Consider the following 12600-nt stretch of genomic DNA (forward strand, 5'->3'; position numbering starts at 1 on the left):
GGCTGCAACTGGGGTTAGCCACTAACACACTCAAAGTTCAAGTCTCAGCTTTGGTCCCCTATATAACTGCAATTTAGCAGCCAATAGGTGGGTGTCCCGGTTCATTAAGTCCTGTGGCAGGTCAAGGCCGGTCATTATCCCAAAGATACCACCCTGGGACCTGAACCTAGTTTTGGAGGCTTTAACCAAAGATCCCTTCGAACCACTACTAGAGCTGTCACCAAAGCTACTTACACTTAAAACGGTCTTACTGGTAGCCTTAACGTCAGCCCGAAGAGTCAGCGACCTACAAGCTCTGTCTATATGTCCTCCTTATACACAGATCTTGGATGACCGAGTGGTTCTAAGACCAGACCCGGCCTATCTCCCCAAGGTAGTCCAAAAGTTTCATAGGACTCAGGAGATCTCCTTGCCTTCGTTCTGTAACAATCCCAGAAACCCGGGGGAGCAAAAGTTCCATACATTAGATGTAAGAAGAGCCATAATACAATATATGTCAATAACTAGTCAGTGGAGGAAAGATCAGACCCTGTTTGTAGCCTTTCAGGGTAGTAGAAAGGGGCACGGGGTAGCTAAAAGTACCATTGCCAGATGGATCAGGGAGGCCATTATGTTATCCTACTCCGCAAGTGGCGCTCCGGTTCCAGAAGGCATCAAGGCTCACTCCACCAGAGCCGTGGCTACCTCCTGGGCAGAGAAGGCTGAGGTATCGATTGAGCAAATTTGTAAAGCCGCTACTTGGTCCTCACCTTCCACCTTTTTTAAACACTACCGACTTGATCTGTCTTCCTCTACTGACCTAACCTTTGGTAGAAGGGTGCTGCAAGCGGTGGTCCCTCCCTAAGGTGTCTTATTCTACAAAAGTCTCTCATGTGTGCCGTCATGGGAGACGGGAAAACACCAAGGTTACTTACCCGTAGCCGGTTTTTCCGGAGCCCATGACGGCACCTGTATATTCCCCCCCTTTTTCACTCCTTTGGTGTGCACTTTAGTTTGGGTGTTTTTTAGTTAGATATAATGTGGTGATAGTTTTACCATGTGTACTAACCCGGGGGGCCTCTCATGCTCTGTAAACCAACTGAAGCGAGGGAGAGGTACCGCCCTTTTATCTTCAGTAGGGTTCCTGTCCTGACTGGGCGGATCCCCTCTCTCATGTGTGCCGTCATGGGCTCCGGAAAAACCGGCTACCGGTAAGTAACCTTGGTGTTTTCCGACCTGGTCATTCAGACCTTGATTAAGGCTCGGAAGCCGGCTTCCTCCTGCATTTACCATAGGTACTGGAAGGCCTTTTTTCGTTGGTGTGACGAGAACGATGTTTTTCCACTATCATTCTCCATTCCTCCCATTCTTGGTTTCCTCCAATCCGGTTTGGATGTGTGCCTATCCCTCAGTACCCTCAAAGGCCAGGTGTCTGCCCTAGCAATCCTCTTCCAGAAGGATCTAGCTTCCTTACCGCAAGTGAAGACTTTTCTCCAAGGAGTCGACCATGTGGTTCCTCCTCATCGTTCTCCGATAGATCCATGGGATCTCAATCTTGTTCTTGGCGCTCTCCAGAAGGCGCCGTTCAAGCCAATCCAGGATATCCCTCTGTCTTTTCTTTCATGGAAGGTGGCTTTTCTAATCGCCATTACATCCATCAGGAGAGTTTCTGAGCTGGCGGCCTTATCCTGTCGTTCTCCGTACCTTATCCTCCACCAAGATAGGGTTGTTCTCAGGCCAGTTCCTTCTTTCCTTTCGAAAGTGGTATCTCCCTTTCACATTAACGAAGATATCGTCCTTCCATTGTTTTGTCCTGCGCCTGCTCATCCTCTGGAAAAGTCGCTCCACAAACTGGATGTAGTGAGGGTCTTGCGTGTTTACCTTGCCAGGACCGCTTCCTTTCGCCAATCTGATTCCTTGTTTGTCATTTCTGAGGGTCACCGGAAAGGTCTTCCGGCTTCCAAATCCACAATTGCTCGTTGGATTCAGTCTACCATCCTGGAGGCCTACTGTCTTCAGGAGAAACGGCCCCCTCCGGAAGTGAAAGCCCACTCCACCCGGGCTGTAGGGGCTTCTTGGGCTGTGCGGCACCAGGCTTCGGCCTTACAACTCTGCAGGGCCGCGACCTGGTCGTCTTTGCACACCTTTGCGAGGTTCTACAGGGTTCATACCCAGGCCTCATCTGATGCAGCTCTTGGTAGGAAGGTTCTGCAGGTGGCGGTGGCGCATCGACCGACCTAAGCCCTTTCTTATTTCGTTCCTTTATTGTTGTTCCCACCATCGGGACTGCTTTGGAACGTCCCATGGTTATCTGTGTCCCCCAATAAGGCGATAAAGAAAGAGGGATTTTGGGTTCTTACCGTAAAATCTCTTTCTTGGAGCCTTCATTGTGGGACACAGCACCCTCCCTGTTTAAGTAGTACTGTGTTGGGTCTGAGAGTCCCTTGTTGAGTTGGTACATATGTTTATGGTTTTTGGTTGCTTCTCCTACTGCTTTTTTCACCAACTGAGGTGCTTGGTGCCTGTCGGGTGTATACTGCCGGGGAGGAGCTAAGTTTCTTGTTTTGCATAGTGTCAGCCTCCTAGCAGCAGCAGCATACACCCATGGTTATCTGTGTCCCCCAATGAAGGCTCCAAGAAAGAGATTTTACGGTAAGAACCCAAAATCCCCCTTTTGACCAATTTTATATATTAAAATTGCAGAAATGTGATTCTATGGTAGAGAACAAAATTTCAAAGCTTTTATTTATTTTTTTAGCACTAGTGGAGTTTCTGCGTGCTTTGGGCATGACATTTCTTCACTGCAGCACAGCCCAATTCATTACATTTCTTCAGTGCAGCACATCCCTATTAGAGTTGAGCAACTTTTTCAAAATTTGGTACCGATAAAAATCAGCGTCGAATATTGTTTTTGCAATATTCGCTGAACATCATTAGTCAGTGGGACTAGAAATGTCCGAATATGTTCGAAATCGATCATCAGACATAAATTCGCTCAACTCTAATCATGACATTTCTTCTCAGAAAAGCCCAATTTAACCCCTTTCTTACCTCGGACGGAATAGTACGTCCGAGGTTAGATCCCCCGCTTTGATGAGGGCTCCGGCGGTGAGCCTGCATCAAAACCGGGACATGTCAGCTGTTGTCAACAGCTGACTTGCCCCCAATAGGCGCAGGTGGAATAGTGATCCACCCGCACCTATTAACTAGTTAAATGCCGCTGTCAAATGCTGACAGCGGCATTTAACCAGCGCTTCACATGATTGGGGGTCAGAGATGCGTTGCCATCACAACCAGAGGTCTCCTCGAGACCTCTATGGTTGTTCATGAGGCATTGCTATGAGCGCCACCCGGTGGTCAGCGCTCATAGCAATGCTGTAATTCTGCTACATATTGGTGATCTGCTCATCACCTATATGTAGCAGAGCCGATCGAGTTGTGGATGCTTCTAGCCTCCCATTGAAGCATGCCAAAATTTATATAAAAAAATGTTTTTTAAAAAAATGAAAAAAATAAGATCTGAAAGTTTAAATCACCCCCCTTTCGCCCCATTCAAAACAAAACAATAAAAAAAAATCACACATACACATTTTAGGTATCGCCTGCATTCAGAATTGCCCGATCTATAAATAAAACAAAGATTAACCCAATCGCTAATCGGCGTAGCGGGAAAAAAAAATCAAAACGACAGAATTATGGTTTTTTGGGTCCCCGCGGCATTGCATTAAAATGCAATAACAGGATCTTTTGATCGCCCATCTGCAGATAAATGGTATCCTTAAAACCATCAGGTCGGTGCACAAAAAATAAACCCTCATCTGACCCCAGATCACGAAAAATGGAGACGCTACGGCTATCGGAATATGGCGCAATATTTTTCTTTTTTTTATCAAACTTTTGAAAAAATTTTTACCACTTAGATAAAAAAAGAACCTAGACATGTTTGGTGTCTATGAACTCGTATTAACCTGAAGAATCATAATGAAAGGTCAGTTTTAGCATTTAGTGAACTTAGCAAAAAATCCAAACAAAAAACAAGTGTGGGATGCACTTTATTTCACCGCACTTGGAACTTTTTTCACGTTTTCGAGTACACGACATGGTAAAACCAATGGTGTTGTTCAAAAGTACAACTCATCCCGCAGAAAATAAGTCCTCACATGGCCATATTGACGGAAAAATAAAGTTATGGTTCTGGGAAAATGGGGGGCGAAAAAAGAAAGCACAAAATTGAAAAAAAGCTGGGGTCATTAAGGGGTTAATTTTTCATTGGAACACAGATCAAGTTTTATAGAATTTCTTTACTGCAGCACAGCCCAATTCATGAGCTTTGTTCATTAGAGAAGCTACGCAGCACAGCCCAGTTTAATAAAATTTCACAGCCCAATTCATAACCATTATTTATTGCATTCTAGATCAGCTACATTAAGGAGCCTGTTACTTGTGAATGTTGCAAGGAAGGGACCATGGTGAGGTCCTGTGTTTCTACTCATTGGTGGGACAATTGTGGATCAGCTACTGATCACACACTGAACTATAAATTTTCTTTCCGGAAAATACCATAGTATTCACAAAGGTTTTCATAGGCTTTTAGTGCCCCTAAGGCTAGTACTGATGAGAAAAAATTATATATTGTAGTTGTGAATGAAACTAACCTTGATGATGTCTTACTATTATATCAATTGTTTTAGGACTGGATCTACACTCAGATTTGTGAGACAACTACTCCTCTACATCAGCAGCTCATTCCACTGGTTGATGTGTACATTAATTCAATAATCACTCCTGCCTCAAAATCCAGCCCAGAGGCCACCAACAAACCAATCACAGAGCAAGAAATATTGAAGGTTTTCCAGGGTCATACAGGGGAGAACTTGCGTCAAAACCAACGAAGCAAAATTACGACTCAGTTGCTTTTACTCTATTATCTTCTCTCTTATGAAGAAGCTCTACTAGCTAATTCAAAAACATTAGGTAGGTAAATTCTATTATATTTGTTCATAAAATCTTATCTATTTGGTTATTTTCAATAGTAAAAATATATATGCAGTGAAATCTTGTGCCAATATACCACTAACAGTAGATCTTTTCTTAGTCTTAGACCTGACAACATTTCACCCCTTTAATCCTATTTTTTTTTTTTTAAATGTGTACATTTTTGAGTTTATGTATTCTAATTCCGACCACTTTTGTTTTTGTTTTTTTATATATACATAATAATCACTCACCTCAGTAGTGCCACTTTTGGTTCCCTATAAAATTCAGGAAATCTAACCTATTGGAAATCAGAGTAACACTAAAAAACCCACAGAAATTGGAGGAAGTTATAAACTTCATAGAGCTGTAACATTCAATGTGAAAGGGAATCTGTCAGTAGGATCAACTTTCTTAACTCCTGTACATAGGCATGCAGGTCATGGAAAGCTTAATAAAATGACCCCCTGATAGCTGATGTCTTATTCCAGAGAATACAACTTTTTCTTATATGTAAATGAGATCCTTAGGGCTTTGGGACAGACACTGATCTGCATGGAAATCTGTCTCCAGATCTTATTTTTAATAGAAGGGGGAGTTACCAGTGTGATGAATAATGGAAGGCAGGAACTTCCTGACCTGTCAGGTGTATATACGTCATGGCGATCACCCGCACAGAAGAGCTGTGCGATCACCGTCAAGGATGTTCAACGACATCACAGCTGACACCCGACTCTCACTGCGAGGAGTGGCTTAACCTGCTAAATGCTGCCATCAGGCAAAAAAACGATTCTTTTTCATCATGCCATCGAACAAAAAGTGGAATGAAATGCGATCAAAGAGACATGTAAATAAAAATGATCTTGCTGACAGCGTCATTTTGTCCCACAAAAAAACAAGCCATCATACAGCTCCATCAGTAGAAAAATAAAAAAGCTATAGCTCTCAGAATAAAGTGAATGAAAAATATTTTTTTTTCTATGAAATAGAGAAAACTATCGCTTCATTGGGGGGACACAGAAAACCATGGGTGTATGCTGCTGCCACTAGGAGGTTGACACTATGCAAGAAAAGTTGGCTCCTCCCCAGCAGTATACACCACACTGACTGGCAGGAAGCTCATCAGGTTTAGCTTAGTGTCAGTAGGAGGTGGACACAGGGCTGCTCTCAGCCCCGTATCTACCTTTTAGGATTTTTTTAATCTCTGTTTTTCAGATACAGCTTGTGATTATAGTGTCAGTAGGAGGTGGACACAGATCTCTCTGGAGACCCATATCTACCTAATGTGCGTCATTCCTTTTAAGGTTTCTGGAGCGATACAGTGTGAATAGTCACTACTGTACTCCCACGTAGAGACTGAGTTCAGTGTGTACTGCCACCCCGTATCCTCATACGTCTGTCCGGAAGGACCCCAACCACTAAGGCCAGGTTCACATAGCATTAACACAGCCCGTTCAACGGAGCCTCAGACGCCGCAGCCCGCGTCCAAGGCTCCGTCAGTGTTTGACGGCACATCGTGAACGCGTGCCGCTTTACGGCATACGTCGCGATGCACCACATAATGGGGGTCTAAGGCAGTGTTAACGGACTGCGTTATACCGCGGTGTAACGCTGTCCGTTAAATGGACTGCCTCCACGCAGTGTGACCCCAGCCTAACACAGAAGCGTGTTCAGGTGACCTGGTCCTGCCCACGTCCCCCTACCCACTCGCCCACCAGAGCCTGTCGGTTTGAGGACACGTGGATGTCCCGCAGAACGGATCCCGGACGTCTGACCTTCAGAGATTGGGAGGTACCTTTTTTCTCTCTCTTCCATTCACCTTTTACCCCCCCCTGGCCGAAGAACCCTCGAGGCGGCTGGAGTCGCCGCCAAAAGAAGATCAAGAAAAAAAAATTTGAGGGTATGCCCTCTTTATTTCTCAGACCACCGGGCATACATTTTTTTTGCGGCATTTTGGAGACAGCGCTGCTGCAGGTGGCACGAGCTCCATGGTTCCTTGTGGGAGATCTGAGGTTTTCTGCAGCCTGTTCCTGGCACTTTGTTTGCGCCACCGCAGGAACCTCTGGGCCACTATGGGGACCTCCGCTCCCCCCTCCCCCCATGCTCCAGCGGTCACCGCCTGTAATTTAGGTTCCGGCTTCTCTCGGGCCTAGTTACAGTGCTGGCTCCGCCCCTTTCCTCTCAGCCTTTCCGGGTAGGCTTTTCTCCTGCCCTTCTCTCTCCCTGCACGCTGCCTGAGGCTCCGCCCACTAATCAGCCTCCACAGCCAGCTGGAGGCGCCGCCATCTTGCTCCCCTCGGACTCTGCACTTAGTTCCGCCCCTCTTCCGGCTGCTGAGAGCGGGATCCTTCTCAGCAGCGCGCGCTTTCACCGGCTGGGGTCCCCTGCTAGACGCCATCTTCCGGCTAGTGCTTCCAGACGGCTTTTTCACTCAGAAGATCTGTGCTTTTTGTTTTTGCTTGCCTGCCTGGTCCTGCGCTCGGCTCCTCACCTCTTAGGAGCAGACGACAGGATACCGTGAGTAGCTCTGCCCTGCAGACTGACACTCTTCTCTTCATCTTTTCTGTCCCCTAACCTTCTGGCATCAGTTAGTGGGTCTGCTCACCATGCCTAAGCACAAATGAGAGCCTGCTCGTCCTCCAGCTTCCTCTTCCTCTTCTACCTCTTCTCTGGTCAGACACTTTGCGTGCTCTTCTTGCAAAGGCAGACTCCCTTCAGGTCAGTCCTTCCCCTCTGTCAGACCTACAGCAACCCCACGGTACCCACTGCCCAGGAGTCCCTTTCTACCCCAGGCGAGACTTAGACCCCTATCCCGTGGTGGGCTTCCTCTTTGTCGCAGTCTGTGGCAGACCTCACCAGGGTATTAGAGACCCTGGTGTCCGTGCTAGACAGATTGCCCCTTCCAGCTCCCACAGTTGCCAGTGGGTCACAGGATTCTCCATCCGGCCCTTCCAACTCAGGCCGCAAGAGAGGAGCACCGTTCTAGGTCGTCTTCCCGCTCCATCTCACCATCTGGTCTTTCACGGCGAGATCCCTCTTCCGGATCCTCCTCCCGAATCAGGGGAGGTGTCTCCGGATGCGCTTTCAGAAGATGAGTCGGACCTAGATTCAGAACAGGCCTCCAGTATGACAGATATGGTCCAGAGCCTTATTGTAGTGGTCAACCAGACCTTAGGCATCAAGGATACCTCTACGGAACCTGCAGATCAGGCGGTTTCGTTTAGACGGTCAAAACCACCTTCCAAGGTCTTTGCCCCACACAGTGAATTTGTGGAGGTATTCAAGAGGCAAAGGGAGCATCCTACCAGACACTTTAAAAGAGGGAAGCGCCTCTGCATCCTATATTCCATTTCCCCTGAGCTCACCACTAACTGGACGACTTCCCCTGCTGTGGACCCGCCAGTCTGCAGACTGTCCACCAACACGGTCCTCCCGCTTTCTAATGTAGTGTCCCTCAAGGACTCCAACCATAGAATTATAGAATTGCTGGCAAAATCGGCGGCTTCTACATTATGCCCGGCCTTTGCCTCTACCTGGGTCTTAAAGGCCATAGCCAGATGGGCCAAACAGCTTCATAAGGGCATCGTTGCGGGAGCTCCTCCAAAGGAGCTAGCAGACATTTCAGACCAGATTTCCTATGCAGGGAAATATTTGGTATCTGCCTCCCTGGAAGCCGCGTCCTGCGCTGCTAAGGCGTCCAGCAATATGGTGGCCATCCGGAGGGACATTTGGCTCAAAGCATGGCAGGCGGACCTTTCGTCAGAGAAGTCGCTTACCTGCCTCCCCTTCCAGGGATACCGCCTGTTTGGCTCCATGTTGGACCAGATTATTAAGGAGGCCATCGGGGGCACGAGTTCCCTCCTTCCACAGTCCAAACCTCGCAGGCCTTCCCTAAAGCGGCAGTTCCGCTCTTTTCGGCCCTTTCGCCGTTTCGCGGCGACGGAGGATTCCTCAGGTCAGCGCAGGCCACAGACCTACCAGGTCGAGAAAATGGCTTCCTTCAAGCCCACTCCTTCGTGGCGTCCTCATAGCTCCCTCAGTAGGTCCACCAGACCCAGACCTGGCAGATCTACCTCGGTATGACTCGTGTCCAGAGCCCAGCGTATCTTCCAGTCTAGGCTGTCATCTCCTGTTTTTCAAGGACGTTTGGCTCACCTCGGTGGAAGACGCATTGGTCAGGGAGGTAGTGTCCTCAGGATACAAGATAGAGTCTTCGTATCCCCGAGATCAGTTCTTCGAATCCCGTTCTCCAAAGGATCCTGCTCTGGTTCCAGGTTTCTTTGTGTCCATCGCCTTCCTTCTCAGTTCGGAGGTTATCATTCCCGTCCTAAAACGAGAACGCTTCACAGGTTTCTATTCAAACCTGTTTGTAGTGCCAAAGAAGGGTGGCGTGGTTGGGCCCATTCTGGATCTGAAGTTACTGAACAAAAGGGTCCGCCTGCGACATTTCAGGACAGAGTCCCTCCGCTCAGTAATTGCTTCCATGGAGACTCAGGAATTCCTGTGCTCCATAGACATCCAAGACGCCTACCTCCACGTTCCGATTTGCCCAGCTCATTAGAGGTTCATGCGTTTCGCAGTACAGCGGAACCACTTCCAGTTTGTTGCCCTGCCGTTCGGACTCGCGACCTCTCCCAGGGTTTTCACAAAGATAATGGCGTCATTGATGGCCATTTTGAGGATCAGGGGCCTAGTGCTTATCCCGTACCTCGACGACATCCTCATCAAGGCTCCGTCTCTCTCTCAGGCCCAGGAAAATGTGTCCATCGTCCTCGACACCCTGGCCCGGCTCGGGTGGCTAGTCAGCAGGAAAAAGTCCTGCCTTGTTCCGACTCAGCGTCTTGTTTTCCTAGGCATGCTGTTCGACACCCGTTTCTCTCCCCAAAGAGAAGAGAACAATCCTCCAGCAGGGAGTTCGTTCTCTGCAAGGCCCTCAGCTTCCTTCCGTTCACCAATGAAGGTCCTGGGCAGAATGGTGGCAGCCTCGGAAGCAATCCCCTTTGCGCAATTCCACTTGACTGCTTCAGCGGGCCATCCTTTCGCAGTGGGACAAGTCTGTCCTGTCGCTGGATCGTCCGCTTCATCTCCCTTCCTGAGTCATGCGGTCTCTCAGCTGGTGGCTGTCATCCCCCCTCATCCTCCAGGGCTGATCCTTCCTGTCCATTGGCAGGTTTTGATGACGGACGCCAGCCTACTCAGCTGGGGAGGGGGAGCAGTTTTTCCCCATCTGACGGTTCAGTGGCGTTGGTCAACGCAAGAGTTCTCACTACCAATTAACATCCTCAAAATCAGGGCCATCCTTCTGTCCCTCCGTCACTGAGAAAGATTTCTCAGGGGTCTGCCAGTCAGAATTCAGACGGTCAATGCCACAGCAGTGACATACGTCAATCACCAGGGAGGGACCAGGAGTCCCCTGGCAATGGCAGAGGTATTCAGGATCCTTCTCTGGGCAGAGACGACGGTTCTGGCAATATCCACAGTGAATATACCTGGCGTGGACAAATGGGCCGCCGATTTTCTCAGCCGCGAGGGTCTCATGGCAGGAGAGTGGTCTCCATCAGATTTGCCTTCGATGTGGACCTCATGGCGTCCCGGCTGAACAGGAACGTTCCACGGTTCGTCTCCAGGTCCCGCAACCCTCTTGCGGTGGGCTCCGATGCTTTAGCCATTCCCTGGTCGCTCCCTTACCTGTTTCCTCCCCTTCCCCTGCTTCCCAGGCTGTTGAAGATGATCAAAGCGGAAGGGGTGCCAGTCATTCTGATCGCACCGGATTGGCCCAGAAGGTCTTGATTCGCGGAGATTGTCAATCTTCTGGCGGACGCCCCTTGGAGGCTCCCAGACAGGCCAAGATCTTTTGTCACAAGGACCGATCTGCCACCAGAGTTCTCGGTCGCTCAATTTGACGGTGTAGCTGTTGAAACCGCGATTCTAAGAGCGTCTGGTTTTTCCGATCAGGTGATACGCAACATGATCCAGGCTACAAAGCCGTCGTCTTCCAGGGTCTATTATCAGCCCTGGAAAGCCTATTTCCAATGACACTCTGATGAGTTTGCTTTCCTCCTTTTTGGCCTTTCTACAGGTGGGACTGGATGCTGGCCTTGCCCTTAGTTCTCTAAAGGGTCAGGTGTCAGCCCTGTCCATCCTCTTTCAGAAGTCCTCAGCCCTCCCGTTCTCAAGTCAGAACTTTCCTTCAAGGAGTGGCACATGTGGTTCCCCCGTACCGGAATCCCGTGGACCCCTGGGACCTCAGTCTTGTTCTCGAGGTTATGAGGGATTCTCCCTTTGAACCTCTCAGTGGTCTCCCTGTCCATTCTGTCCTGGAAGGTGAAAAATGAGGATGAATGAACTGATGGAGTTCAACATCCAACACTGCGGAGACACCATCACATGTTTCTCAACGCAGTGGTGCTAGAGCAATGCCCCCATCCCTTATGGGAAATATGCAAAAACATGTAAATCAAGAGCCGCGGAGACACCATCACATGTTTCTCAACGCAAGCAATGACTAGCCAGGTCTTTCACCGGGAAGGAACAACCACGGGAAGGGCAGTCTCCAATGAAGGAAACCACCTATGCCAAAACATGGTATCCATCCACAGACTGCTGTTTCGGGGTTTTACCCCTCATCAGTGTGGAGTAGGAAACTGGCTAGTAGGAGCAATGCCATGTTTCTCAACGCAGTGATGCTAGAGCAATGCCCCCATCCCTCATTTTTCACAGTCTTTTACTAGGCATTGCTCCTACTAGCCAGTTTCCTACTCCACACTGATGAGGGGTAAAACCCCGAAACAGCTGTCTGTGGATGGATACCATGTTTTGGCATAGGTGGTTTCCTTCATTGGAGACTGCCCTTCCCGTGGCTGTCCTGGAAGGTGGCGTTTTCCCGTCTCCCATGACGGCACGAGAGAGGGGATCCGCTCAGCCAGGACAGGAACCCTACTGAAGATAAAAAGGGGCGGTACCTCTCCCTCGCTTCAATTGGGTTTGCTGTCCTGACAGGGACCCGTGTGCTGAAGACGGCGTGTCAAGATGTCTGTACCTGCCCACCCCCGTGCCAGCGTGGAAGATCAGGCAGAGCCTGTGCTCTGGGCGTCGGGGGTGGAAGCGCCGTCCGCGGGTCCCCTAGGGGCTCAGCGTCCAAGCGGGCGTCAGCGCAGCACGGTAAGGGGTCCAGGGGCTCTTCCGTGGCTGCCGCGCTGCCCTCCCCCCTCTGCCGATGTTCAGGAGCTCCAGGAAGGGCGGCCGCTCCCAGGTGACGTAGGGGGCGGCGCCGGAATCCAAGATGGCAGCGCCCATGGGAAAACCGCTGGCCGGCAAAAGATCATCCTGGCGGCGTGGCAGGAGGGGTGAGGGGCTGGGAATGGGCACCGGAGGAGGCTTGAGAGTGCAGTGGATCCCTCTTGGATAGAGGGATGACCACAGAAGACGCACTCATGCCCAAAAAACTTCACAAGGGAAGTGGGGCAGGAGAGCAGCAGCAGCAAGAGCTCTCACCAGATGCAGTGCTGAGCCGCCAGCATACCAGAAGTAGCCGCTGAAGTGGTGGGAGTGGCAGTTGTAAACACGACCGGCATGACTCTGAGACGTCCAGGAAAAACGTCACGAGTGCATCTGAGGAGCCTCCGAGATCGGTACCCTTGATTGACA

The 12600-nt window shown here is 49.5% G+C and overlaps 1 protein-coding gene across 1 annotated transcript in view; it reads left to right on the forward strand.

The window, feature by feature from the left end:
• The window catches only part of INTS2 (integrator complex subunit 2), a 90822-nt gene that overhangs the window by 40358 nt on the left and 37864 nt on the right, over positions 1–12600 (forward strand). The window contains exon 15 of the mRNA XM_073573184.1: positions 4671–4953. Within this exon, the coding sequence (XP_073429285.1) occupies positions 4671–4953 (283 nt within the window). The remainder of the gene's footprint in view (positions 1–4670; positions 4954–12600) is intronic.

The sequence above is a fragment of the Dendrobates tinctorius genome, unplaced genomic scaffold (assembly GCF_039654945.1).
Source record: "Dendrobates tinctorius isolate UK_male_01 unplaced genomic scaffold, ASM3965494v1 ptg000007l, whole genome shotgun sequence".
Lineage (NCBI taxonomy): Eukaryota > Metazoa > Chordata > Amphibia > Anura > Dendrobatidae > Dendrobates > Dendrobates tinctorius.